At 39.2% G+C, this 27,923-nt stretch overlaps 1 protein-coding gene across 5 annotated transcripts in view; it reads right to left on the reverse strand.

Annotated features, from left to right (window-relative positions):
- Window positions 1–27,923, reverse strand: part of CDase (neutral ceramidase) — a 1,004,245-nt gene that overhangs the window by 367,934 nt on the left and 608,388 nt on the right. For all 5 annotated transcript variants that reach the window (XM_068225499.1, XM_068225500.1, XM_067137831.2 and 2 more), the window contains exon 6: window positions 25,364–25,562. In XM_068225499.1, the coding sequence (XP_068081600.1) occupies window positions 25,364–25,562 (199 nt within the window). The remainder of the gene's footprint in view (window positions 1–25,363; window positions 25,563–27,923) is intronic.

The following is a 27,923-nucleotide window of genomic DNA, read 5'->3' on the forward strand; positions in this document are numbered from 1 at the left end:
ATTAACGGAAAACTTAGAGATACCTCTGAGCAACATTGCCAATGGATGAGGCAAGCTACTAAACCCGGGTGACATAGTAGGTAAAGGTTTCAATGGCAAGGTAGTTAATTCAGAACGTACATTATTTAATGAGTTACGGCGTTCAGACTCGTCCAATGGGGCAGAGGTTGTTTGAGCAGCAATGGTTTTCCTATTGACTTCTCCCTTATGAGGCTCTTCCTCGCTACCTACATTCACCGTGACGGGTTGATCAGTTTTGGGAGGAACCTCCCCAGTTAACAATTGAGTGACCTTGCTAGATAATTCAGAAATGTTTTCAAGCAGCGTACTAGCTTCCTTCCTCTGAACGTCATTCAACTTCAGAGACAACAGATCATTAACTCTATTTGAAAAGTGATATAGCCTGGCTTGCACACGCTTAATTTGATTAGGAGAAGGATCATTTTCATCAAAAAAACTAACTACAGATGCTAGCCCAGTAATATTCTCGACGATCGTGGAAAGAGAGTCGTCAACTTCATTCTCTCCCAAGGTGGGGATTGAAATAGGCAATTCAAGGGACTCTCTAAGCTTGTTTGTGTCTACTGCAACCGTGCCTCCAGATTGCACATTTCTAATAGTTAACTCATATATCAACTCCTCTTTGTGCAAATAGTTAAGATGGAGAACATCGCGAGGTCCGGGCATGATGACAGAACAATTTTGAAAAACTCAAAAAAAAATTCCAGCAACTGAGAAAATTGTTAGAGTTCGGAATAAAACAATGTTTAACCGTCAAAAAGGGCTAAATTGAGACCCATTCAACCACGCTCTGCTACCACTTGTTACCGTGTTTTAGTGGTAGGTAGAGGTGAAAGAAGGTGCGGGCGTGAACGGGTCTCAAACTACGGAATCAGAGTTAATGTAAAATTTAACAAGGTTATATTTTCTTTTCAAAAACAAAGAAATAACAAGCATGGCAGGTACAAAGTAGCAAGTCCAAAGGGTAGTTACAATATTTACAGGATTTGGGCTTCGCGCCCTGACTTCACAATGCTTGGGCAATCAGCTCAGTTTTACCCCAAACACAAGTTTCAACAGAGGGGCAGAAAACCCCATTCATGCCTAGGAGTCCCTGCTCCAAATTACACTGAAAAGCCTCCACGAGGCATACAACACTCAATTTTCAAAAGAGCCACACGCTCTCAACTTTAAGCCTCTCAAAGGCCACACCAAACTCCACCTTCGAGTTGTCCTCACTGGACATAGACACAGGGGTAAAATACCCAACCTACTGAGGTCTATTAAATGAAAAGGGGCAATTACATGACCTCTAAAATAACAATTTGAGAGGAGGCGATCTGCACTCCTAAGACACTTGTTTTTAAAACCTAATCTGGCTCTAGGCCACTAATGCAAGGGCTAATCCCATACTACAGAGGTGACTTTAGAAAAGAGCAATTTGTTTTACGTTAACGAAGAATAGGTTGAGAAAATAAGGTCACCTCAAAACAATGTGAGTGGGAGCTCGAGAGGGTTAGCACTCTCTATCCCAATATGCAGCTTTAAAAGAGAATAGATGAAAAGATTTGTTACATTTTAGGAAAAGGTTACATGGTGGAAACGTTTCGAACCCGCTCCGAGAGTTAAACTGCCAACCTAGCAAGAAAAGAAGTTATTAAGAGGCCATTACCTGGTGTTGAACAGCTGGAGAAGAAAGAGGCGCTTCCCGCCCCCTGCTATGTACTTTACACACTGAAAGATGGAACAGAAGTGGCCCGGGGACCCAAAAATCAGCAGTTTAAATACTCTCGCGGAAGGTTCTAGGCATTTTAGGGAAGAGAACACCCGCCCACAATCACTTTATTGGCTAGGGTACAGAAACATATCCAAGTTGGGGGAAGATACATCGGATTGGTCGGAAATTACTAAAAGAAATTCGGGATTGGATAAATCTAAAACAAGGGGAAAAAGAGGGGTATACAGCCAACTTAAACAATAACAGAAAGAAATTTAACAAGAAACAAACTTTTGAAATAAGAACTTCTCCAAAAAAATGGTTCTTTCACTCCGCACTAGGGTGCACTATTGTTGATCTTCAGTAGTGTCCTCTAGAAGAGAAAGTTCACACTTCTTACTACAAGCAAAACAAAAATACGTCGAAAATGACACAGTTCAAAAACTCCAAAATTTCCAGGTAGAGACATCTTCTGAGAAACTTGAAAATTAATACTGTCCATAAAGTTCAGACTTCCTCCAGCAGAGGAGTTTCAACAGGCGCACATTTTAAATTAGCGGTGGGGAGGTGTACCGCCCGGTACAATTATTATTATTATTATTATTATTATTATTATTATTATTATTATTATTATTATTATTATTATTATTATTATTATGTACATTCGTACAACGCGTTTCTAAGTTTTTTCAACATAAATCGTATCGGGTAAAAAAATGAAATGGCGTATGGCTTTTAGTGCCGGGAGTGTCCGATGACATGTTCGCCTCGCCATGTGCAGGTCTTTTGATTTGACGCACGTAGGCGACCTGCGCGTCGGGATGAGGATGGGATGATTATGATGAAGACAACACATACACCCAGCCCCTGTGCCAGAGAAATTAATCAATGATAGTTCAAATTCCTGACCCTGCCGGGAATCGAACCTGGGACCCCTGTGACCAAAGGCCAGCACGCTAACCATTTAGATATGGAGCCGGACATAGTATTGGGTCTTTTGCTCCTTGTCCACAACACGACGTGAAGCAAGAGATGCAAAGTAGGAACACCACGCGGAACTGTTTCGAGGTACTACGCTTCTGTATGTATCACCACCTGTATGCCTAATACAAAGCGCATCGAACAGCTAAAGAATATCTGTAACTGGTCAGCAAGTAACAGGGTAGGATTTTCAGTACTGCCTCTAAACTGTTACAAAATTATCGCTCGCAGCAGGGGCCGTCTCATTGGGCCTGCATCGTGACAATTTTAGCCCGTTGGCCTATTGAGACACTGAGTGCCATTTCTGGAAATTTAATCTAGTCGGGATTGTTTTGGAATTTTGTGGCCGGTTTTATAGAAGTCATGAATGGTCAGAATATTGCGCAGGATTGTACCCTTAATGCGAGCTGCTCTGCTATATAATACCCATTAGCCAATCAGAAATTCCTACCTTCCCCTTGGTTTAGCTCAGGCAATTACTTTTGTATTAGGGTCTCAGGTGGAAAATAATATTCCTGGAGCAGCTTACACTGATGGAATGGGATTCAGTATCATGTTACGATATGTAACCCCCATCTCTACAGGCCTCATGCGAATGGATGGTGATGTGCTCTGGCGGCAAACGTGGAGTTCCTAATCGGGAGAGCAAAAGTTGTTTGCTCTATGTTTGCATGCGGTTTGCATTGTCATTAGCGTCTATCTTCTATAATATGACATCCAAAACTGATTGTGATTGCACTATTTCTAACAGTAACAACAATAGTTGTTCCGGGAGATAAGTGTAATTTTACGTACAGCAACACTCCTCCTGGAACTCAGCCTTTTTCAAATTTTCGAACGACAAAGAAAAAAAAAGTGATCAGAAGGAAAGCGTGGTCTAAATCTTTGAAACGAATCACGAAGGATGAGAAACCGAGAACACGAACAATTCCAGTATTCACATCCATCATTTTGTAAAATGAATGCTTCGAAGAGATTCTGACAGCCCTGTGTATGTAGTCCTACTTAAATTACTTATCATACCAAATTCAAACACTAAATGGGAATTACTAGAAAAAAACATTACTGAGTGTTATAAAAGACGAAAATTAAGACATTAAATTGACATCACAGCCGAAACTTTCACAGGTATTAATCTCTGTCTGATTATCGACGCTAGTGCACGGGCTAGTAAGTTAAACAATTTTAATACCATGCTTTGCTCATAAGAAAATAATTATGTAGGCATCCCGATTAAACTTCCAATGGAGTATCGGTTAACAGTCAGACAATTACGGACAATTGATTGACTAATGGGCGAAAATATCATCAAAGGATTCTATAACTTTTGTATCTCTACACCTTTCACATATCTCTGTTCTCGAGCACGGATTGGTTTTTACCATTGTTGCAAGCACATACTTTTGGAAGCGCCTTTCTCACTATTTACAAATAAACACAGGGCAGCAATGGGCTTGCACCTTTCTGACAAGCCTGCCTTACATAGGCAGTTCCCAGATACCAAATATCTATCAGAGTCAGTCTGAAAATTGTTTGTATACAGAAAATGTGTTAATAAAAGTACTGTGTTTTGAAATAAGATAGCGTTCGTATTTCTGCTTTTAAAATTACAGCGTAGTTGCAATGAATTAATAAATGGAAGTATTGCAACAAAAACTGATTTTTTTAATCTTCACAACACACGGTGATTTGTTAATATTTTTCTCCCTTCAACACAGGCTGAATATTTCTCCCGATCTTTTTTATACATGAAAAATATCGGGATTGTCATTCAACTGCTCTCCTTTCCTTACTATAGAATCCTCGAAACAAGACGGGTTCCATTTCACAAGCTCATCGAAATGCTGCCCAGACTAACGATTGTCTACTACGTGCGTTCGCTACTCTCCCGTCTAGGTTCGCCTTTCCTTGAAGCTAGGAGCGCCGCGAGTACCAAACAGCTTCATTCGCATGCGGTCTACAAGACATCGCACGGCCTAGAAATGACCTCGCACGCGTGCAGGCAGAACTCTTCTCTAGGCAGGAGGGACGGGAGTTGAACTGACAGTACATTCGTTCACAGCAGGGATGAGTAAACGATATACGTTCGTGCCGCATGAAACGAAAGGACGATGCTATACTGTACTGAACCATATCGTCATATGCTCCAATTACTTATGTATAACACTGTGGATATATTTTATTTAAAGCATCATTGCATGGAAGGAGAAAAATGCCGGAAGGTAGGAGGGCCGTGCCGTAGGCCGAGTCAGCGAGTATCGATCCAATAGAAACGGATATTTCAAGTTTGAAAGGAGCTGTTGTCGGAGAAGTTGTCACGTAGATACTTGTTCTCGAGTTCAGATTTAACCGACCGCAGACTGGAGAGGAGGATATTTGAACTTTGGGATCCACCAAACAGCGAAATCAGGCCGACAAACTTCGTCTACCCAGGAGTGGGATAATTTGAATATAAGATGAGAAATCCGTCAGTGAGCCATGATTCCACAGCTTAGACTTGTTGAGTAATTGAGTACCGAATTACTATCTACCTGAGTATGATAATAATGACTTGTTGCATTCTACTGATTTTAATATGCATATAAACAAAAATGACCGAGATTGTAGACGTATGTGTGTACAATATCTTCCAGAATATTTCTCAACCAAACTTCGTACAAATACGAATTACCACCTCGAAAAGATACTGGAAGGGTAAGACGCTCCTAGCAATCATAGGGGATGGAATGACATACAAGTATAAACGAAAACGACATATACTGATATCGAATCCGTAGTTTTCGCGGTATCTGGTATGTATTATGACACTGTGATTGCCTTATAAGAACCAGTTCAGCTGTATAGGCATGGTGAGACGAGGTGATGAAGAAATCAATCAATCACTACTGATCTGCATTTAGGGCAGTCGCCCAGGTAGCACATTCCCTATCTGTTGCTTTCCTAGCCTTTTATTACATGATTGCAAAGAAATTGGAAATTTATTGAACATCTCCTTTGGTAAGTTATTCCAATCCCTAACTCTTCTTCCTATAAACGAATACTTGGCCCAATTTGTCCTCTTGAATTCCAACCTTAACTTATTCGTCTACTGATGTCCTCCCACGCCATCTCTCCACTGACACCTCAGAACATACCACCTAGTCGCGTAGCTCTTCTCTTTTCTCCCAAGTCTTCCCAGCCCAAACTTTGCAACATTTTTGTAACGCTACTCTTTTGTCGGAAATCGCCCAGAACAAATCGAGCTACTTTTCTTTGGATTTTTCCAGTTCCTGAACCAAGTAATCCTGGTAAGGATCCCATACACTGGAACCATACTCTGTTGGGGTCTCACCAGAGACTTATATGCCCTCTCCTTTACATCCTTACTACAATCCCTAAACACTCTCATAACCATGTGCAGAGATCTGTACCCTTTATCTACAATCCCATTTATGTGATTACCCCAATGAAGATCTTTCCTTATATTAACACCTAGATACTTACAATAATCCCCAAAGGGAACTTTCACCCCATCAACGCAGTAATTAAAACTGAAAGGATATTTCCTATTTGTGAAACTCACAACCTGATTTTTATCCCCGTTTGTCATCATACCATTGCCTACTGTCCATCTCACAACATTATCGAGGTCATTTTGCAGTTGCTCACAATCTTGTAACTTATTTATTACTCTGTACTGCACCCATGGAATTGAGCCCAGTTGTATTATTTTAATAATTGTAATGAACATCATAGGTGGAATATTTCCACATAGTAGAAACTCTGTTTCTCACAGTACTGAAGAAACGAGGACCACACAAAAGGAAGCCTTAAGCCTCAGAAGTCTCTTTAAGGCACGTTCTGTTGTCCCCCAATAAAACAATTATCTCTGAACAATACAGCAAGAAGACGCCAAGCCTACTAGAAATTTAGGTCAACGATCAGTATTCTTCCGTAGTGTGTGAGAGAGAAACACGGAGGACAATGCTGAAGGAAGACAGAAATATCTACCAAACACCCCTCAGAATTGAAGTGGAAACAGTCCAACTTCCCTGTTAGAAACCTTCTCAACCAATCAGAAGCCTTTATTTTGTATATTTCGAAAGGAGCGCTATCAAATATTCAATCTTTCGACAGAAATTGGCAGTAGTCAATAATTTTTCAACTGGAAAGACACTTCAATTTGTATATTATAATCAGTGAATGATAATAATTTTGTTGATGTGCAGCTAATATGTAATTAAGAGAGGATGTGTCTGTGGACGAGGGTGTGGTGATATTCCCGCCATTGACGTATTACACCCAGCAGTACGACAGATGAAATAGTCCGACCGAAGCCATCTCAATTATGTAAATGTCTATGATTAATTCGGTGAGCGCAGTGTATTAATCGACTTACCGGAATTTTATTGATGAGGTGTAACATTCATGAAGTAGCAGAAAGGGATGCATGACTAAAAAGCTACTCCCGAAGTCAGCTTATATCACTCCGCAGACAAATCCAGGGAGGCACAGGACGCCTAGCAGAAGAATCACCTGTTCGTCGACGGTCGTGTAGAGTAGACGTGAAATGTCAATTCTCTTATTTGAGGAGTAACTTATGGGACAGTGTGAGATATTTCCTTAACATGTAAAGCTTCAAATGAATCTTTATATTTATTTAGCAACACTATCGCACACGTCAGATATGTTAATACATCTAGAGATTTTATGCTAATTTTTGATATGACAAGTTGGTCACAGATGATATTTCCAGTGCGTATTAATTGGTTATATTTGACTGTTACATCGGTGACGGAGAAAACTTCTTTCAATGAAAGGCAGGCGTTACTCCAGCTGGCTAGGAGATACTTTTGGTTTCAGTAATGCATAAAAGATAATTAGAGGGAAAAGAGTGAATGAGCAGTTCTACTACAAATAAGTCATTAACATTACCACAGAGGCCAAGGAACTTGTAAATAGGATTAAATCATCTCGAGGACGGCAGAGCAGGTATGCGGCGGAAATACTTTCACCACAATAGGAAGTCCCGCGCACACATAGTAAACAAAAGTAGAGGCCTTCAAAACGCGTGCCACGCATATGAGAAGTGAGAAAAAAAGTGTATATAATTCTCTTCATATTATTGTGTATATTTAAGTGTTAATGTGTTAGAATTAAGGCATCAAGAATATACACTGACTGACAGAGCAAATGCAACACCAAGAAGGAGTGATCAGAACTTTATGCCAATTGCAGGGTAGACTGACGTCACTGAGGTATGCTCATGATGTGAAATGCGCCGCTGTGCTGCGCACGTAGCGAACGATAAATGGGACACGGCGTTGGCGAATGGCCCACTTCGTACCGTGATTTCTCAGCCGACAGTCATTGTAGAACCTGTTGTCGTGTGCCACAGGACACGTCTATAGCTAAGAATGCCAGGCCGCAGTCAACGGAGGCATTTCCAGCAGACAGACGACTTTACGAGGAGTATGGTGATCGGGCTGAGAAGGGCAGGTTGGTCGCTTCGTCAAATCGCAGCCGATACCCATAGGGATGTGTCCACGGTGCAGCGCCTGTGGCGAAGATGGTTGGCGCAGGGACATGTGGCACGTGCGAGGGGTCCAGGCGCAGCCCGAGTGACGTCAGCACGCGAGGATCGGCGCATCCGCCGCCAAGCGGTGGCAGCCCCGCACGCCACGTCAACCGCCATTCTTCAGCATGTGCAAGACACCCTGGCTGTTCCAATATCGACCAGAACAATTTCCCGTCGATTGGTTGAAGGAGGCCTGCACTCCCGACGTCCGCTCAGAAGACTACCATTGACTCCACAGCATAGACGTGCACGCCTGGCATGGTGCCGGGCTAGAGCGACTTGGATGAGGGAACGGCGGAACGTCGTGTTCTCCGATGAGTCACGCTTCTGTTCTGTCAGTGATAGTCACCGCAGACGAGTGTGGCGTCGGCGTGGAGAAAGGTCAAATCCGGCAGTAACTGTGGAGCGCCCTACCGCTAGACAACGCGGCATCATGGTTTGGGGCGCTATTGCGTATGATTCCACGTCACCTCTAGTGCGTATTCAAGGCACGTTAAATGCCCACCGCTACGTGCAGCATGTGCTGCGGCCGGTGGCACTCCCGTACCTTCAGGGGCTGCCCAATGCTCTGTTTCAGCAGGATAATGCCCGCCCACACACTGCTCGCATCTCCCAACAGGCTCTACGAGGTGTACAGATGCTTCCGTGGCCAGCGTACTCTCCGGATCTCTCACCAATCGAACACGTGTGGGATCTCATTGGACGCCGTTTGCATACTCTGCCCCAGCCTCGTACGGACGACCAACTGTGGCAAATGGTTGACAGAGAATGGAGAACCATCCCTCAGGACACCATCCGCACTCTTATTTACTCTGTACCTCGACGTGTTTCTGCGTGCATCGCCGCTCGCGGTGGTCCTACATCCTACTGAGTCGATGCCGTGCGCATTGTGTAACCTGCATATCGGTTTGAAATAAACATCAATTATTCGTCCGTGCCGTCTCTGTTTTTTCCCCAACTTTCATCCCTTTCGAACCACTCCTTCTTGGTGTTGCATTTGCTCTGTCAGTCAGTGTATATAATGCGTGTGAATAGTGTAACCAATATCATGGATGGATACGGCGATATTATGAAGATGCATATTTTCTTTGTAATAATGTTCTAATTCCACATCGGTGGATGCCCTGGCAAGGGCGAAACTTCTTTGCAAAAATGTGAGTAAAATAATTCAATATAAAAATCTAACATGTAGTATACTATTTTAATTATTCAGTTACGCGAGCTATCAAGTAGATATGTAGTTATTGTAATTTTATTTTAGGGTATAGCACAGAGGATATTTGATAATGACAAGTTATTCACGCATGATGGTGTCAATTTCATTTGTTTTCTTCTTCTTATTCCTTATTAATATTCCTTTTATTATTATTGTCAATTGGACTAATTTGTTTAAATTCATAGGCTTACATTTAAACGATATTAGGGACCGTTAGTGTTTTTTCTGATGATTGCACATTATGAAATTACGATTTGATAATTCAATGATATACAATTATTTTTGATTGATATCAAATTTTCTTTTATTCATGGTTATTTGTATAATTTCCGTTATTTTTACATATACTTCTCCTGAATAACAAATTATGGACAGGTGAAGAGTAATCACTTTGTTAATTGGACATGGTGGATTTGAATGAATTTAATATTATTGCGATACGATATAAAGCATTCAATTGGGAGACTGTAGTTGAGTAATTCAGTAACTGGGAAGAATGAACCTAAGGAAAAGATGTTATGTCATAAGGCTCAAACGATGATAGAGGATGATATTATGTGATAATTGATTATGTACTGAAGACGAATGTCTCGATGTAAATGAGAAGTTGATTATGTGTTGCCAGCCGTGGAGCTGAGATGGAAATAATTAAGCCGTAGGTGCTAATAAAATGAAATAATATTCAAGCTATACAAAGCTGATATTGTAAATGTGAAAATAAATGCCGGCCATGATGAGTCGAAGAGATAATGGAAGTGAGCGGGAAGACAAGCCCCTTCTTTTTGTAATTGAAGTGCATTAATAATGGTGATTATCCCTATGAATAGATGCTGAGGCAACCTGACATACCATCTTAAGTGAGATAATGATATGCAAAACCAAGTAAATCGATCAATGTAAATGACTTAAAAAGGTAGTCTGTGATCCCAATTGATATGCGAAGATAGTGTTACAATAAGTATTCGTGAGATGTTGATTTGATGTGATTCAGTTATTTATCACGTTTCTTTTGATTTATTGCCAGTAAATATTGGATCATTTATTTTGAAATATTCCTCGATTTATATTTGAGAAATGGAGTCAGGAAAGCCATGAAAAGTTGATATGGTCATGGTAGCATATCATCCTCACTCAGAGACTTGAAGTTAATGGACTCTGAGCAGGATAATATAATTTTTGTGCGTAATTATGCAATCTGAAATCTATTATGTTTGATTCATGAACTACAAAATGCGTCTGTGAATAAAATAGTGTAAATAGAGCATGAATTTGTACGCAAATTGCAAGTTAACCACGATGGTTATTTTTATTTATATTATGAATAAAATTAGGCAACTCCTCTGTGATTATAAGGTAATATAGTTAGTTTCCCATTGATTTTTATCTACTTTTGAGTGTTAATTATAATGTTCATGTATATAGTATTAATAATGGTAGTGCGCGTAACAATTAGTACACGACATGTTAGATTCAAATTTTTCTTCTCACATAGCAAGCAACAACAAATTTTCTCGGAATTACTGAACAAATAAATTGGTCACTGAATTATATTTTACTAATAAAAATGAGATGATATAGATGATAAGTATAAACAAGAAAAATTTGTGAAATAAATCTTTTTATTTTCAAAATAATATTTATAGGAAGGATTACATAATCCAGTGTGGTATCACAAATTAGAGATATACTTGACAAAAAGTTCAGTAATATCCAGATTTTCAATAATTATACTTGCAAGACTTATTGAGTCAAAAGTTGTCACATTACACTTTGGTTTATTTTAAATGGTGTATTTATCCTCAATATTATAAAATGAGAGTTCAAATGTTAAATAATTTGCATAAATTTCGGAGAATATACTCCCAGAAAGTGATTGGAATATTCTAAGTTTATCAAAGGTGGAAATAATTTGTGAAAACGTCATAAATACTTTTATTTTCAACAATTGTGATTTTTAATATCAAGCTCAAAACTTAACTGATTTTTATTGAGCCAATCTATGGAGCTGTAGACCTTTAGTGATCACAATAATTGCCACGACTTATTTAAACATTTGATGATGAAATATGGTCACAATTAATGTATGATTTAAATGGATAATTTTCATCCTACATTTTTAATTAATTAATTAGTTATTTTTTATTATAATTTTAATTAATTGTGTCTATAAAGCTTGAGTTTGCACTTATATAATTTGGATACTAAAATTTGGTTCATTTCCTAATACATGATAATGATTTCACTTAATTTATTAATAAAGTAGTATTTTATTTTTTAAAAATCATTCTGAGTCATAACAGTTATTTATTCAGTAGTCATTTGGTAACCTTTAGCTAGGCAATCCCTCAGCAACACCCTGTGGACGACAATCACCACTGATCACCAATGAGAGGGAATCTCAACAATGCGGTAGGTATATATATATTTTACAGCAGCCGAGGCAAGAAAAAATAAATTTATCCGCAGCTCTACCGATTAAAGGGTGCAGTACAGAATAACATCTTATATCTGATTCCACTTCTTTACACATATCATTGATATATATAAGAAAACATAAAGTTCCAATAATACTGCTTTGAGGAATTCCCAATTTTTACAGGGACAGATAAAGCTTCACCTACACTAATTCTCTGAGTTCTGCTTTCTAGAAACAGAGCCACCCATTCAGTCACTCTTTTTTCTAGTCCAATTGCACTCATTTTTACCAGTAGTCTCCCATGATCTACCTTATCAAATGCCTTAGATAAGTCAATCGCAATACAGTCCAAGTGACTTCCTGAATCCAGGATATCTGCTATACCTTGCTGAAATCCTACAAGTTGGGCTTCAGTGGAATAACCTTTCCTAAACCCAAACTGCCTTCTATCAAACCAGTTATTAATTTTGAAAACATGTCTAATATAATCAGAAAGAATGCTTTCCCAAAGCTTACATACAATGCATGTCAAACTGACTGGCCTGTAATTTTCAGCTATATGTTTATTACCCTTTCCTTTATATACAGGGGCTACTATAGCAACTCTCCATTCATTTGGTAAAGTTCCTTCATGCAAACAATAACCAAACAAGTACTTCAGATATGGTACTATATCCCAACCCATTGTCTATAGTATATCCCCCAAAATCTTATCAATTCCAGCTTTTTCTAGTTTTCAACTTTTGTATCTTACTGTAAATGTCTATACTTACCGAAATTAGTTAAATTAACGAGAAAAACTTAATCTATCACTAAGATATTAAACACATAAATAAAATATCCACTCATTCATTCATTATCATTATAGACTGTTATGCCTTCCAGCGTTCAGTCTGCAAGCCTCTGTGAATTTATTAAACGTCGCCACAATCCTCGATTAGCAACTAGTGTTGTGGCCTCATTTAGTTCTATACCTCTTATCTTTAAATCCTTAGAAAATGAGTCTAACCATCGTCATCTTGGTCTACCTCTACTTCTCTTACCCTCCATAGCAGAGTCCATTATTCTCCTAGGTAACCTATCCTCCTACATTCGCCTCACATGACCCCACCACCGAAGCCGGTTTATGCGTACAGCTTCATCCATCGAGTTCATTCCTAAATTAGCCTTTATCTCCTCATTCCGAGTACCATCCTGCCATTGTTCCCACTTGTTTGTACCAGCAATCATTCTCGCTACTTTCATGTCTGTTACTTCTAACTTATGAATAAGATATCCTGAGTCCACCCAGCTTTCGCTCCCGTAAAGCAAAGTTGGTCTGAAAACAGACCGATGTAACGATAGTTTCGTCTGGGAGCTGACTTCCTTCTTACAGAATACTGTTGATCGCAACTGCGAGCTCACTGCATTAGCTTTACGACACCTTGATTCAATCTCACCTACTGTCTTACCATCCAGGGAGAATACACAACCTAAATACTTGAAATTATCGACCTGTTCTAGCTTTGCATCACCAATCTGACATTCAATTCTGTTGAATTTCTTACCTACGGACATCAATTTAGTCTTCGAGAGGCTAATTTTCATACCATACTCATTGCACCTATTTTCAAGTTCCAAGATATTACACTGCAGGCTTTCGGCACAATCTGCCATTAAGACCAAGTCGTCAGCATAGGCCAGACTGCTTATTACATTTCCACCTAACTGAATCCCTCCCTGCCATTTTATACCTTTCAGCAGATGATCCATGTAAACTACGAACAGCAAAGGTGAAAGATTACAGCCTTGTCTAACCCCTGTAAGTACCCTGAACCAAGAACTCATTCTACCATCAATTCTCACTGAAGCCCAATTGTCAACATAAATACCTTTGATTGATTTTAATAATTTACCTTTAATTCCATAGTCCCCAAGTATAGCGAACATCTCCCTCGGTACCCTGTCGTATGCTTTCTCTAGATCTACGAAACATAAACACAACTGCCTATTCCTCTCGTAGCATTTTTCATTTACCTGGCGCATACTGAAAATCTGATCCTGACAGCCTCTCTGTGGTCTGAAACCACACTGGGTTTCATCCAATTTCCTCTCAACGACTGATCGCACCCTCCCTTCCAAGATGCCAGTGAATACTTTGCCTGGTATACTAATCAATGGTATACCTCGATAGTTGTTGCAATCCTTCCTGTTCCCTTGCTTATATATAGGTGCAATTACTGCTTTTGTCCAATCTGAAGGTACCTTACCAACACTCCATGCTAATTTTACTACTCTATGAAGCCATTTCATCCCTGCCTTCCCACTATACTTCACCATTTCAGGTCTAATTTCATCTATTCCTGCTGCTTTATGACAATGGAGTTTATTGACCATCCTTTCCACTTCCTCTACCAACATCATTTTCCTCCTCCTCATGAGCTTGGCTGTTCACAACACCACAAGGATGATTTCCTTTTACATTGAGAAGATGTTCAAAATATTCCCTCCACCCCTCCAGTGATTCCCTGGGATCTATTATGAGTTCACCTGAATTACTCAATACGCTGTTCATTTCCTTTTTCCCTCCCTTCCTAAGATTCTTTATTACTGTCCAGAAAGGTTTCCCTGCTGCTTGACCTAGCCTTTCCAGGTTGTTACCAACATCTTCCCATGACTTCTTTTTGGATTCAACAACTATGTGTTTTGCTCTGTTTCATCTACGTTAAAGTGTTCTGAGCTCGGTAAATTCATGAAGCAGGATGCTACCCTACTTGCACATAGTCCAAGTGAGGATCTCTCCTCTAACGGGTTACGCTTCCCATTCCTATTTGCTTCCATATATTCCCCACATTTACCAATCACCCTTTCATATCCTTCAGTTCTGATTCCAACTTTCGCATTGAAATCGCCCATTAGCACTATCCTGTCCTTGCTGTTGACCCAGACTACGATGTCACTCAATGGTTCATAAAACTTGTCAACTTCATCCTCATCTGCACCCTCACATGGTGAATACACTGAGACAATTCTCATCCTAATTCCTCCAACTGCCAAATCTAACCACATCAATCGCTCATTTACGCGCCTAACAGAAACTATGTTGCGAGGAATAGTATTCCTAATGAACAGCCCTACCCCACACTCTGTCCTTCCCCTTTTAACACCCGTCATGTACACTTTATAGTCTCGTATCCCTTCCTCTTTATCTCCCCTTACCCGAATGTCATTTTCTCCTAGCACATCCAGATGCATCCTCTTTGCTAACTCAGCCATTTCTACTTTCTCTTTTCCATAAGCCTCATTAATATTGATAGCTCGCCATCGAATTCCATTTTGTTCGGCAAGTTTTTTCCAAGGAGTCCCTCACCGTCAAATGGGAACGGGTTAGGGACCACGGTGGATTGTATAGTCCTAGCCGCCTGAGCACAAGGGTCACGACTCAGAATATGTCCGAGATGCCCACTCCCATTCCATAGCAACTGGTATCCCGACTCTCAGGACCACTTACTAGGCCACTCTGCCGTTGCCCATAGTTCACGAACTAGGGCGTGACTACAGTAAACCACAAACATGAAATAAACTAGAAAATAGTTCTTAAAATATCAGTCAACGTCACAATAAAGAAATCTACAAAAATTTGTTTCATGCATAATTAACAGGTAATAATAACAATGGCGTATGGCCTCCGGAGTGGCCTGGTGCGGATCTTTTTCTCGTAGACGGCATATTAGGCGACCTGCATGTCTGTGAAGATGGGGGCCGTACCTAGGATGATTTCTAATACTGAATACGCCACACACACCCAGCCCTCCGCCTCTCCCCCGAGCCACTGGAGTTAACCAATTAAGTTAAAACCCCCGACCCGGCCGAGAATCGAACCCGGGACCCTCTCAACCGAAGGCCAGTACGCTATCCATTCAGCCAACGAGTCAATAAAATTCCTAAAGGTAAACAATCAATAAAGTCCTCGGGCAGCGCTGGGTAATATAGCTAGTATCCTATAAATTCTACTGTATTCAGATGAGCTCAAATGTATAAATATAGTTTGTTTATTGCGTACTTGTTCTGTGTGCATAGATGAAACTGTTTTTCGTGTAATTGTACATATTTGTTAATAACCAAATTGTAACAATGTATCCTCATGCCATACGAAATATATATACTGTATTCTAACGATGCCATAGGAAACGATATGATTCGGATTTATTTTCTTGAAGAGATGTGGTAGTACCTGTCAGATTTCAGTCACTGAACTTTGTAATTTGATGATCGACAAAAAACATAGTGTACTACGATCATTCACCAGGTTGGCGGATGGTACCTAACTGAAGGCCACGGCCGCTTCCTTCTCTCTTTCTTGTCTGTCCCTTCCAATCCTCCCATCCCCCACCAAGGCCTCTGTTTAGCATAACAGATGAGGCCGCCTGGGCGATGTACTGGTCATACTCCCTTTACCGGGCGAGTTGGCCGTGCGCGTAGAGACGCGCGGCTGTGAGCTTGCATCCGGGAGATAGTAGGTTCGAATCCCACTATCGGCAGCCCTGAAAATGGTTTTCCGTGGTTTCCCATTTTCACACAAGGCAAATGCTGGGGCTGTACCTTAATTAAGGCCACGGCCGCTTCCTTCCAACTCCTAGGCCTTTCCTATCCCATCGTCGCCATAAGACCTATCTGTGTCGGCGCGACGTAAAGCCCCTAGAAAAAAAAGGTCATACTCCCCAGTTGTATCCTCCGACCCAGAGTCTGAAGCTCCAGGACACTGCTGCCCTTGAGGCGGTAGAGGTGGGATCCCTCGCTGAGTCCGAGGGAAAAATCGACCCTGGAGGGTAAACAGATAAAAAGAAGAAGAAGAATTGCGATGTAATAGAGACCTAATATGTTATTGGTTTTATTCTTCGTGTTTCGGGACAATAATTCTCAAACAAATACATATACATTCATCTGGTTATGAAAGAAGAAGCAGCAGACTGGTTTACTTAAAAGGAGCATAATAATACTGAGAATTGTTATTCAAGAAGAACGGATAGATTGTGTAAATCTCGTTACTAATATAACAATTGAGTTTATTTGCAGCAAAATATAGGTTATGAAACGTGAGAAGGATCGATTGCAATACAACTCAGCTGATTAGTGGTAGTACTTACAGAATCGACAGGCAAGTGTGTTTCACTCTATAGTCACTATGAGAGTACGTGTGTGCCAGAGAAACTTATATTTCTTTTTAAGATTGAGATAGAAGGACAATACGTGGAAGCCCAAACCATAATATCGAGTGCAAAAATAAGTATGAACGAGTAAGATGAGAGAGACGTGGGCAATGGCGACTGTCAGGTAGCAGTGATCAGTCCCGACGGGAGACAAGTAACATTTCTCTATCTATTTATGTATAGCATTATTCCTCTGAGTAATTTTTGCTTCAAAAGTAAAAATCAAAATAACTATATTGGAAAATGAGGTGTCTACATCGATGTAAAATGATACACAAAAATAAATTATTATCAAGCACTACATTTTAAATTAAAAAGAAAATAGGATATTTTCATAAAACACAGTATTATACAATTTACAATAACAATTTTTCTATTAGACACACAGCTCATCATTAAAAAATTGATATTATTAACAAAATTCTACTCATAAGTATCTCCTGTACTTAAACACATAATCAACTCATTTACAGTGTGTGGAATCACCTCAAGTAATACTATACAACTGCAATAAGATTTATTTACAATGATTTTTTAAACTCATTTTGGTACCCAAAAAGCATCATTTACATTTACATTACTTAGTTAAATTATGATAATTTAATTAATTCTCAATTTAAATACTCGAATGAGAATGACAGGTCTTAAATTTTTAATGATGGATGAATCCTGCTAATGTGGGGGAAGGTAATTTATGTTATTTTACAAGTGAAGAAGTCAAGTAGCTAATTGCCATAATATAGGAATCGTGGAAAGATTAAATCTACGGATCATCGAAGATAATAGTAGGGAAAATTATGAATATTTAATGTATAGTTCACGACGAAATAATTGCTACAGCTGAGATTATATATAAAAATCTGCGTCGATAAATGAGTATTAAAATCGGGTACTAATGTTGAAAATAGGATGCATTAAAATGGGAAGAATTGTGAAAGGTCTTCGGAAATTTCGAAAAATAGTATTTTGAATGTCATGTCGCGTATGAGATGATTTATTATGGATATCTGTGCGAATGGGAACACATCATTATGGAAAGTCTTCGTGAATATTCAATATCTTTAAGAATCGATGTATATTAAAATTCATCATGGTTATATCTGTCCAGAATAGGAATAATATTGTGTTGAGGGTCAACTTTAGCAGGCCGAATACGCAGAGTAGAGTTTCCTCTTTTAAGCGGAATCCCAAATGAGGAATGAGTCAAGAAGTACAGTGATGACAAGTTATTGGAGAGATGAAACCAGCGTCGTTATCTTTGAATGTTATTTGTTTATCCGTGTTGATCTTGCCATTTCCTTGTTTTAGTTACTCCTGTTGAACATGCTATGTTGTTTTTAGTTAGGAATATTTATCCGTAGCAGCAGTCTTCATCGTACTGATATAATCTTTCTTTCGTTATTTTATTATTTCATGAATTTGAACGTTGTTGATGGTTCGGAGTTTTATTATCCATTCTAGTAGATTATAATTATTATTCGAATTATTCATGACTAACTTCTTTTAAACATTTAGATGAATTAATTTTATGTAATTTAATTTTGCTGAGGAATACTGTTGGGACAGGTATAGACACGTTATTGTGATTTCGCAAGCACAAGTATTATAATTTAAACTGATGATTAATATTTTTATTAACGCATCAGTCGAACCAAAGTTTAATTTTAAAATAGACTAGCAAATGTACCGTGCATCGCTACGGTATTCTACATTGTATTAGAATATCGAAGTAAATACTGTACATACAGTAAATAAGATTGTTTTAAAATAGCATGTCTCTTAGCGTTATCCGAGAAACAGCATAGGGAGGTTCCCAATACGGTGTTTCCAATGTAAAGTGCTTGTTACGGATTTGTGATGATAACGGCAGGCTCACTTGCCTACTGCCATTCACAATCGAGTGTGGAAGTTTTCATTATAATTGCAGGCCCCATCGCCTACTGCGCTGTCACAATCGATTTGGGAGTTTTCGTTACAATGGCAGGCCCCCTTTCCTACTTCCAGACAGATTATAGGTTTCATTAGAATGTTTGGCAACTTCCCTATTACCAGTCGAAATTGAGTTGTGCAGTTATAATTATAATGACAGGTCCCTTTTCCTACAGCCAGCCAGCTTACTACCAGTCACACCAAATTGGTGAGTTTCCATCAAAATAGCAGGCCACTATGCCTAATACCAGTCACATTTTAGATGGATACATTTGTTTATAAGGACGGGTACCCTTGCCTACAGCCAAACACAATCGGGTAGGGGACTTTTAAACAACAATGCATGCTCCCTTGCCTTCCTTACTAATGCCAGTTACACAGGTGTTGGAGAAGGACCCCATTCCTACTGCCAGTCAAAGTCGGTGTGGGGAGTAATGATTACAATAGCAGACACACCCTTTCTCGATCGCTACAACACGACATCAGTGAATATATATAGGTCGACATACGAAAGTATATGCATAATTAAAATATTGCAGACCTTCATTTACAAATTGACTGCTGCAAAACGGTAAGTCATATCGATAAAGGATTGTACCATAAGACGTCAGATTTAGCGGCCTAAATGGCTGGTCGTATGATACATGATCTATTCGTGGGTCAGACTGAGTTTGAAACGTTGAATAGGGTAAAATTCTTGTAAGATTATCTCACATTGGATTAGTTTTCAGATAATTATGTGACAGCTACATACATAGCATTTGGCTCACATATGGCTACTGGGTGGGCCAATTTTCGTTTAGGGTTTGATGATTCTTTCTTATAAGTGATTGAAAGTATGAATTATACATGTGAAAAGTCCAAATTTACTTAACATCGAGAAATAGACAAAAATCAAACGTAAAAGGGATACAGATACAACAAAAAGTCATAAGACCAAGGTTGTAGATCACTCCAAATTGAACGGAGATTGTGCCTTCCCTTATGTGATAGGACTTCGCGAAGATCTGCACCATCATTAAAATTGCCTCCATATTTCGATATTCCTCGGGGAAAAACTTGAAAAATTTAAAGCTCTTGGAAATGGTCTGTCCGTTACAGGCTAAAACGTGTAATTTTGCCAAATTTCTGTTTTCTTGTTCGTCTGAATGATTTTGCCGCAATGTGGATTTTGGGCGAGGTGGGTTAAAATTAGGACTTTCAGGAAACTAAACCAAAAAATTATGCAGATGGTTGTTATTATTACCCCTTAAACGCGAAGCTGTGCGAACATTTCGCAAAAATAGTGAATGTACTGGCACACAGTCGTTAGGATTTTACTTATATAGATAAATAAGGAATCTGCTCCAGGTACAACACCTTTTGGTCTATGTTTGCTGGACTTACCCTGCAAAACCGACCATTCATGATATCTCCCTTATTAAACTTTCTGTCGAGAAAATACACATGAAAAAAAGTTTTATAAATGGATTTCCAACAAATTTGGTCGATTTCCAGTCAGGTTGGTCATGTACTTTATATATTGTGGAAGAGTAAATTCACCATTTCGGTTCCCTATAAACCGCCAGTCCATTCCAGGAACAGGAAATGTTATTGACCTTTAAAGTCTACCTTTGGAAAGGTGAATGCTAAATATAAAGTTTGGTTCAAATATCTTCAATAGTTTTCAAGTTGTAAGAAATACGCTCAACACGCGCCCGTTCTTAAGTTAAGTCCGGTTAATGATATCTCCCTTATAAATCCTCTTACCGAAATGATGCACATGAGAAAAAAGGTTTAAAAATTAATTTCCATTAAGGCAGGTAGATTTCTATTAAGTTTGGTTGTGTACATTTTGTGGGAGTGCAAAAATCACGGTTTCGGTTTCGTATAAACCCCCCAGTCATTTCATGGATTTAGAAACAGTATTTGCCGTGAAACCTACCCAAGGACAGGTGGATTCTAAATATGAATTTTGGTGGAAATATATCCAGTAGTTTCCTAATTATAAACAGACAGACAAACAGAAAAACAGACACCAAAGCTAAAAGTATGCAGATGGTCATTATTACACCTGAAACGGATAAGTGTACAGAAATGTCGCCAAAATAGTCAATGTACAGACACACTCTAGAAGTGCAGACCTTTATTTCGAGAGTTACTGCTTTGAAACTCTACGACATATCTGCAAGAAACTACTGGATATATTTCCACCAAAATTGTGCTTTCTGATTTGTGATAAGACTTACAGATTAGCCACCAATTATCCCGAAACGAAGGTGTGCACCGTCGTTAAAATTGCATCCATATTTCGATATTTTCCGGGGCCGAAAGTTATACATTTGCATAGCTTAGAATATTTCCTCAAAGGAAAGAGTGTCAAGATTTCGGGATTAGCACTCGCATACATACGGTGTAATTAAGGAAGAAAATAATTCAGTAAAGAAAGTTGAAATTAATAGAAAATGGATTAAAACTGAGGACAGCCGGATGACGACAAATATGTAAATACCAAGTGAATGTATTGGAAAATCAAATGCCCCTCAATAAAATATGCTGGTGTGAGTTATGGATATAATAAAGAGGTAACAGAGGAGAAATTTAGGCGCAGGCATTCTTAGGTCAACAGATAAGATTACTAATGGTGTTATAACTTAAGATATTCGAGGACGGTTATGAACTCCAACGATATTCCGCCAATATCCCGCAGAGTGGCCGATTGACGCCCTCTCTTGCATTCTACCCAAGGAACAACCATGAATTTAAAGTTATGATGAGGAAAATGGCAATACGTTACTTCCCTGCTGGCAAGCAGTTAGAGACGTTGCCATGGCAACCTGTACGTTCGTTGTCGGTCTGTCGGTCACACACGCAGACCATGATACCCGCAGAAAATAGTAAATTTCTCCGTCATTTGAATAGTAATGTAAATTATGAACATAACGAAAGTTGTTTATAATGAAGAGACGTTTCACATACGGTCCATGGAGTTTACAGGAAATCAATAGTATAAGAGAAAATGGAGGAAAAAACGTTCTGGTTTTCCTATAAATCCCCGTCTAATCAAAGATTTTAAAATTAAATGCATATATAAACCTTCCTCGGGGTGAGTATACTCCAAATATGAAGTTTGGTTGAAATCCATCCAGCCGTTTTGCCGTGATGGTGGAACAAACAAACAAACAAACAAACAAACAGACAAAACAGACACGAAAAGTAAAAACCACCGATTCGGTCTTGAGTTGACCTAAAACGGATAAATATCTGAGAAATTTCCAAAACAAACGAAATTACAGACAGCGGACCCCCTACAACTTTATTTATAAGAAGATGTGGTGGTTTGCTATGTTTCTGTCAATTTTGGACTGTATTTAATATAATTCGTCTTTTATTTGAATGAAATATGAATTGAAATTAATTTGAAATCTGATCGATGACAATAGTCGCGGCTGTCCGTGTGATCTGCATCAATAGTTGGCAAATAATAACCAAAATTATCTCCGTAGTAGAGAAATCCTTATTATAAACAATGCATTGTTACTGGTCTATTGTTTCCATACTTAATTCATTTTACACAATATAAATATTAGAATTTATTGTTATGTGGGCGGTGACATTCCGTAAATATTTGAGATATTTCGCTTATTACTTGTATTATTATCGGTATGTGTGAACAGAAACGAACTCATTGAGTAATATACCCGCATGTCATAGAAAGATCGAACTCCCTGTAAGTTAGTTTCGTGTTTCGCCCCGAGTGATTACGTGGCGTAAAGGGGTATAGTACAGCGAGAAAGAAAAGCTAATGTACCTTATACGTGGTCCTCGTGCATTAAATTTTAATTAAATATGATTTATAGCAGTCCCAATTTTAAATATCAAGCAGCATGTCTAACTATACCTTACAGAAGAGGGAGGGGACGTTTTTTGTTACTGTTATTGAAATCTTTTAGACATAGAGAAATGTAAACAGATAAAATGAAATGGCGTATGGCTTTTAGTGCCGGGAGTGTCCGAGGACAAGTTCGGCTCGCCAGATGCAGGTCTTATGATTTGACGCTCGTAGGCGACCTGCGCTTCGTGATGAGGATGAAATGATGATGAAGACGACACATACACCCAGCCCCCGTGCCTGCGAAATTAACCAATGAAGGTTAAAATTCCCGACAATGCCGGCAATCGAACCCGGGACCCCTGTGACCAAAGGCCAGCACGCTAACCATTTAGCCATGGAGCCGGACATGTGAAGACATGATCCAGTTATACACGTATTATTTTATGTGTGAGCGATTTTTGTTGATTCGAGTCAATAAAAACCCACCTATGTTTTATGCAAGTCCTAAGCCTGCGTAATTGAAATGTTAAGAAATATGTTGATAATTTTAATATGATTTCAATATGTGATGCATGTTGTAGTCCGCTTTGAACTCATGGCTCGTCTAGCACTACTTACGTCTTGGCACAAGACCGAACTAGTAAACAGTGGGATCGAGCTACTATACACGGGTATTTTAATTTTACTTTGTGGCTATTTGCTTTACGTCGCACCGACACAGATAGGTCTTATGGCGACGATGGGATGGGAAAGACCTAGGAATGAGAAGATAACGGCCGTGGCCTTAATGAAGGTACCACGGAAAACCATCTTCAAGGCTGCCGACATTGGGGTTCGAACCCACTATCTCCCGATCACTGGATACTGGCCGCATTTAAGCGATTGCAGCTACCTAGCTCGGTACGGGTATTCTTATACGGCATTTGGGGCCAAGTCGCAATTTTTCACCCTCATCTCCATGAAGGGCAAGATATTAGCAGTTATGTTCTCATATTCAGTTCTTAGTGTCTTTACACTCTGCGCGACATATTCGCTGCAGACTGAGTCCTTTGTACGTTCAAGTTATTAAAGTACCGATCAACGTACCTTCAGCCATTCTTAAGGACAAATTTGTCTAATATTGTATCAGATCATTTCTACTTGATCCATGACGTGACGTGACAAATCTCTATCTACACTATGTACAAACAAGCAGCCTTTCTAAATGGCAGTGAATCGAAAATGACGAGGTACTATCAGGATATGAATCCAAATAATTTCTTTACTCTAGAAATTAGACGTTTACCTTCTTAACTGTAAAGAAATATGCTATACTTCAATTATTAATAATATTAATTCACAGGTTACAACTCATGATAACTAAGATTAGAATTGTATCATCCAGCCCTATAAAATCTATAATGATATTATTTAAGAAAAGTACAACATATTTCACAAACTAAGTACAATGAAGAAATTAAGTGAACTAATTGTCCAGAATTCTGTCATTAGCGTCCTTTCGTATTGATACCACCTCCCAAGGGTTCAGTATAGTGCGAAAAATATAAACGATATTCGATATGAAATTCAATTTATCATTATTACATCACACTGGGCTTGGCTCCGAATCTGAATGGTCAGTATAACGGACTCTGGTTCAGAGGGACCTAGCTTCGGTTGCTGGATGTGTCGGGAATATTAACCGCATCTGGTTAAGTTTTCCAGCTTGGGAACTGTTTGTTTGTTATTGCCTCAACACACTTAGCTTCATTCCTAACAACAGTCGCGCACCCGTGAGCTTGCATTCGGCAGATAATGGGTTCCAATCCCACTGCCGGCGGCCCTAAAGACGGATTTCCGTGGTTTTGCATTTTGACATCAGGCAAATGCTGAGGCTGTACATTAATTAAGGGCACGGCCACTTTCTTCCCACTCCTAGCCCTTTCCTTCGCCATCTTCATCATAAGAGACATATCGGCGCGACGTAAAACAAATCATAAAGTAAATTATTACTCAACACACACCGTACTTTCAAAAACAAATAAAAAATCATAATAATTTAATACATAATTAAGGAAGGACATCTTTCAGCATAACTGGGCCAAGCCCGCATGTGATTCACAAATCGCACCTGCAAACCAAAAAGGGTGTAAGAAAAGCGACAGGGAAAGAAAATTAATATGTGACACTGACCTTCAGACTGGAGTATTTACAGACTAACTAGGCACTGGTAAACAGAAAGGACTCATCATTAAGGTGACGTGTGTGGTAAGCACAGTGCATCACATGAGATGGAATTTTGTTTTACGTTCATACCTTTTACGGAGCCAAGTATGTCATTCATTTTCTCACCTTTCAGAACCATTTAATACGTGAAGTAAATAATCCCACCTTTCCAAGGGATGAAGAGCCTTGGCACGACTCATTATTCGTGGTAATTTAAGCTGATAACTTCGTTATTTTACTCCTTACGATAACAATAATTAGGTTCTAGTGATAATTACTGAACAGAATTCGTGCAAGTGGTCTCGAGTTATAATTATTTGTAAATTTAAAGAAGCTTACCTTGCCAGGGTGTGCGTTAGGATTCATTCTCTTTTCAAAAAGAATACAGGCATATCCGAGATTATCACTCGATACTAGTCTGTTGGTGTTGTTCATACTGGTGGCGTGAACAGCGTACCAGTTGATTACTCCAAGGGGTTTATCGTCAGAACTTATAAACCTCAACTGCGTCATCGTCTTGTCTACGTTGTACTTGTACCTGCAAGACAAAACCAGTCTTCAGTTACTCCCTATTAAACAATTATATTGACCTCGCAGCAGTTCCGAATACATCGTATCTTACGGAGGGTGAAGGATATCAGATTGGTGTGCATCAATCTAAATGCCGTGTTCAGTCATTTTCATTATTTTTACAGTACTTTATACAGTTAAAATCTAAATTTCTTGAGTATAAATATTATCGGTGGAATAAACGTATGTTAACGTATTTTAACTCTAGAACCAAAGTACGCAGATACGATTCCTGGCTCTGCCAGATATTTAAAATCTGTTGCGAAGTTTATAAAAGCGTGCACTCAGCCTTGTGAGAGCAACGGAACAGAGTGAATAACAGTGAATGCTTGGCCATCATTGAAGTGATTTTCTGTAAATTCATTCTAAAATTTCACACAAATACCAGGGTAGCTCCCAAATTAATCATAACCTACCCCTCTGGAATTGCTGTCCTTGATGAAAATCCCTATTCGATTTAGTGGACGCAGCCGGCAGATAACTAAGTACAAAATTGTAGCCACAAAAATCTGCCCATAGGGAGTGTTGACTTTGGATTTTCCGCTGAGTCTGGAAGACAAGTGACAAAAAAAAGATGTGAATTTCTTGTGACAGTTGACGTTCGCTGAAATGAGTAGTGCTTGACATTCAATGAAGCACTAATTCATAATATATATCTTTCGGTGATACTCGGTCAGGGAATGTCCATGATTGGAAGAAAAGTAGCCATAGCGTAAATGAAAGCTTCAGCATTGCATTTGGGATAATGAGAAATAACGGGAAACCATCTTCAAGGCTGCTGACGAAGAAATTCGAACCCACCACCTTCTGACTGCAAGACCCCGTGCCAGACAATTACGATACTTATAATTTAGCACGAAAACATACCCTAGTTAACGTCATCTCAATAACTCACATCACAGTGAGGTGAACACAGTTCTATTTAAATATCTTGACGTATAGGGGCAGATTGCAAACTTGTATAATTTATTGTGAGGACACGAACATTAACTGTGTTCTTGCAAATAATATAAAGTACGATAATCTAACGAATCAAAGAATCAAGGGATCGGAAAATAATACTTGATTACCAATGATTTCACAAAATTCGGTCAATTATGAGGAAAACGTTCCATTTTATAGAAGATATCAACGAGGATGTTCAAGATACTCCCTAAATTCTTGATGCTGCATGATGTGCAAGAGCAAAACCAACTCCTTTGATATAGAGCTTATTCGAATTCTCCCCTTTCCAAAAGAAGGTATAACCTCCACCACGTTCCTTCAGTTGTTTTTCATTTGGAAGCCTTGTTTCACTGAGTGCAGCAATGTTAATGTTGAACCTTTTCAGTTCACGAGCAAAAATTGCTGTTCGTCTCTGTGGTCGATTATCTCTGTCACTGTCCATCTAAGTACGTGAGTTCCAAGTAGCAAAATTCATTCTTATTTTGGTTCGACCGCATGTGGTATACCTCCTGGACGTGACTATCCAGTCGGGTGGAAATAGACTGACTATGTTTAGGGCACCTTTACTAGCTCCCTCCCCATTCAGGGTAAGAAGAGTGGATCCTAAATAGTCCTGCTTAGTCACGAATGCAGCAGCACATCTTCGAGCAAAGCGAAGGTCACACATTCACCGTCTTCGTGCCGGTTTGTTGCTAGGAGCTCCCAGACAACACAATCCTGCTCCCGTCACAAATCCCCAAACGCCCAGGGCTTGCAGTTGTGCATGAAGAGATGGTACAATTCTTCGGAAGACACCTGTGTGTGACATCTATGTGGGAATGTTGTTTCACACCAACTGTCATACGATCCTTGACAGTTACAGAGCCTTTGCCCAGTGGTATAGCAACTACGACGACTGGAGTTCCCGAACTGCTGCAGCCTTCATCCGCCTTCCCAACAGTTGGAGCTACATTAGTTGCTCATGCTCCTGATCCGCCAATGAGATCTTCTACTATGCAGCTGACCATTATTGGTCCATCTACCGTTAGAGGTAGTTTACCACCTCAAGGGCAATAGAGTGCCGTAAACCTCCATAGATGGGTAGTAAAGCCAGAGTATGAAGTCCCTAAAATATCGGGGATTATGTGGTCAGAGGAAAGACAACAGGCACACACTGAAAGAATGAAAGCAATATGGTCTCTTAGAAAGGCGAATCATAAATATAATGCGTGATCAAACAGTGTCCATACGCAAATAATAATAATAATAATAATATAATAATAATAATAATAATAATAATAATAATAATAATAATAATATAATAATAATAATAATAATAATAATAATAATAATAATAATAATAAATTCGATTGATAATTATTAACCTTAAACAGACCTTCTACAG

This window comes from Anabrus simplex, chromosome 1 (genome assembly GCF_040414725.1).
Source record: "Anabrus simplex isolate iqAnaSimp1 chromosome 1, ASM4041472v1, whole genome shotgun sequence".
Taxonomy (NCBI): domain Eukaryota; kingdom Metazoa; phylum Arthropoda; class Insecta; order Orthoptera; family Tettigoniidae; genus Anabrus; species Anabrus simplex.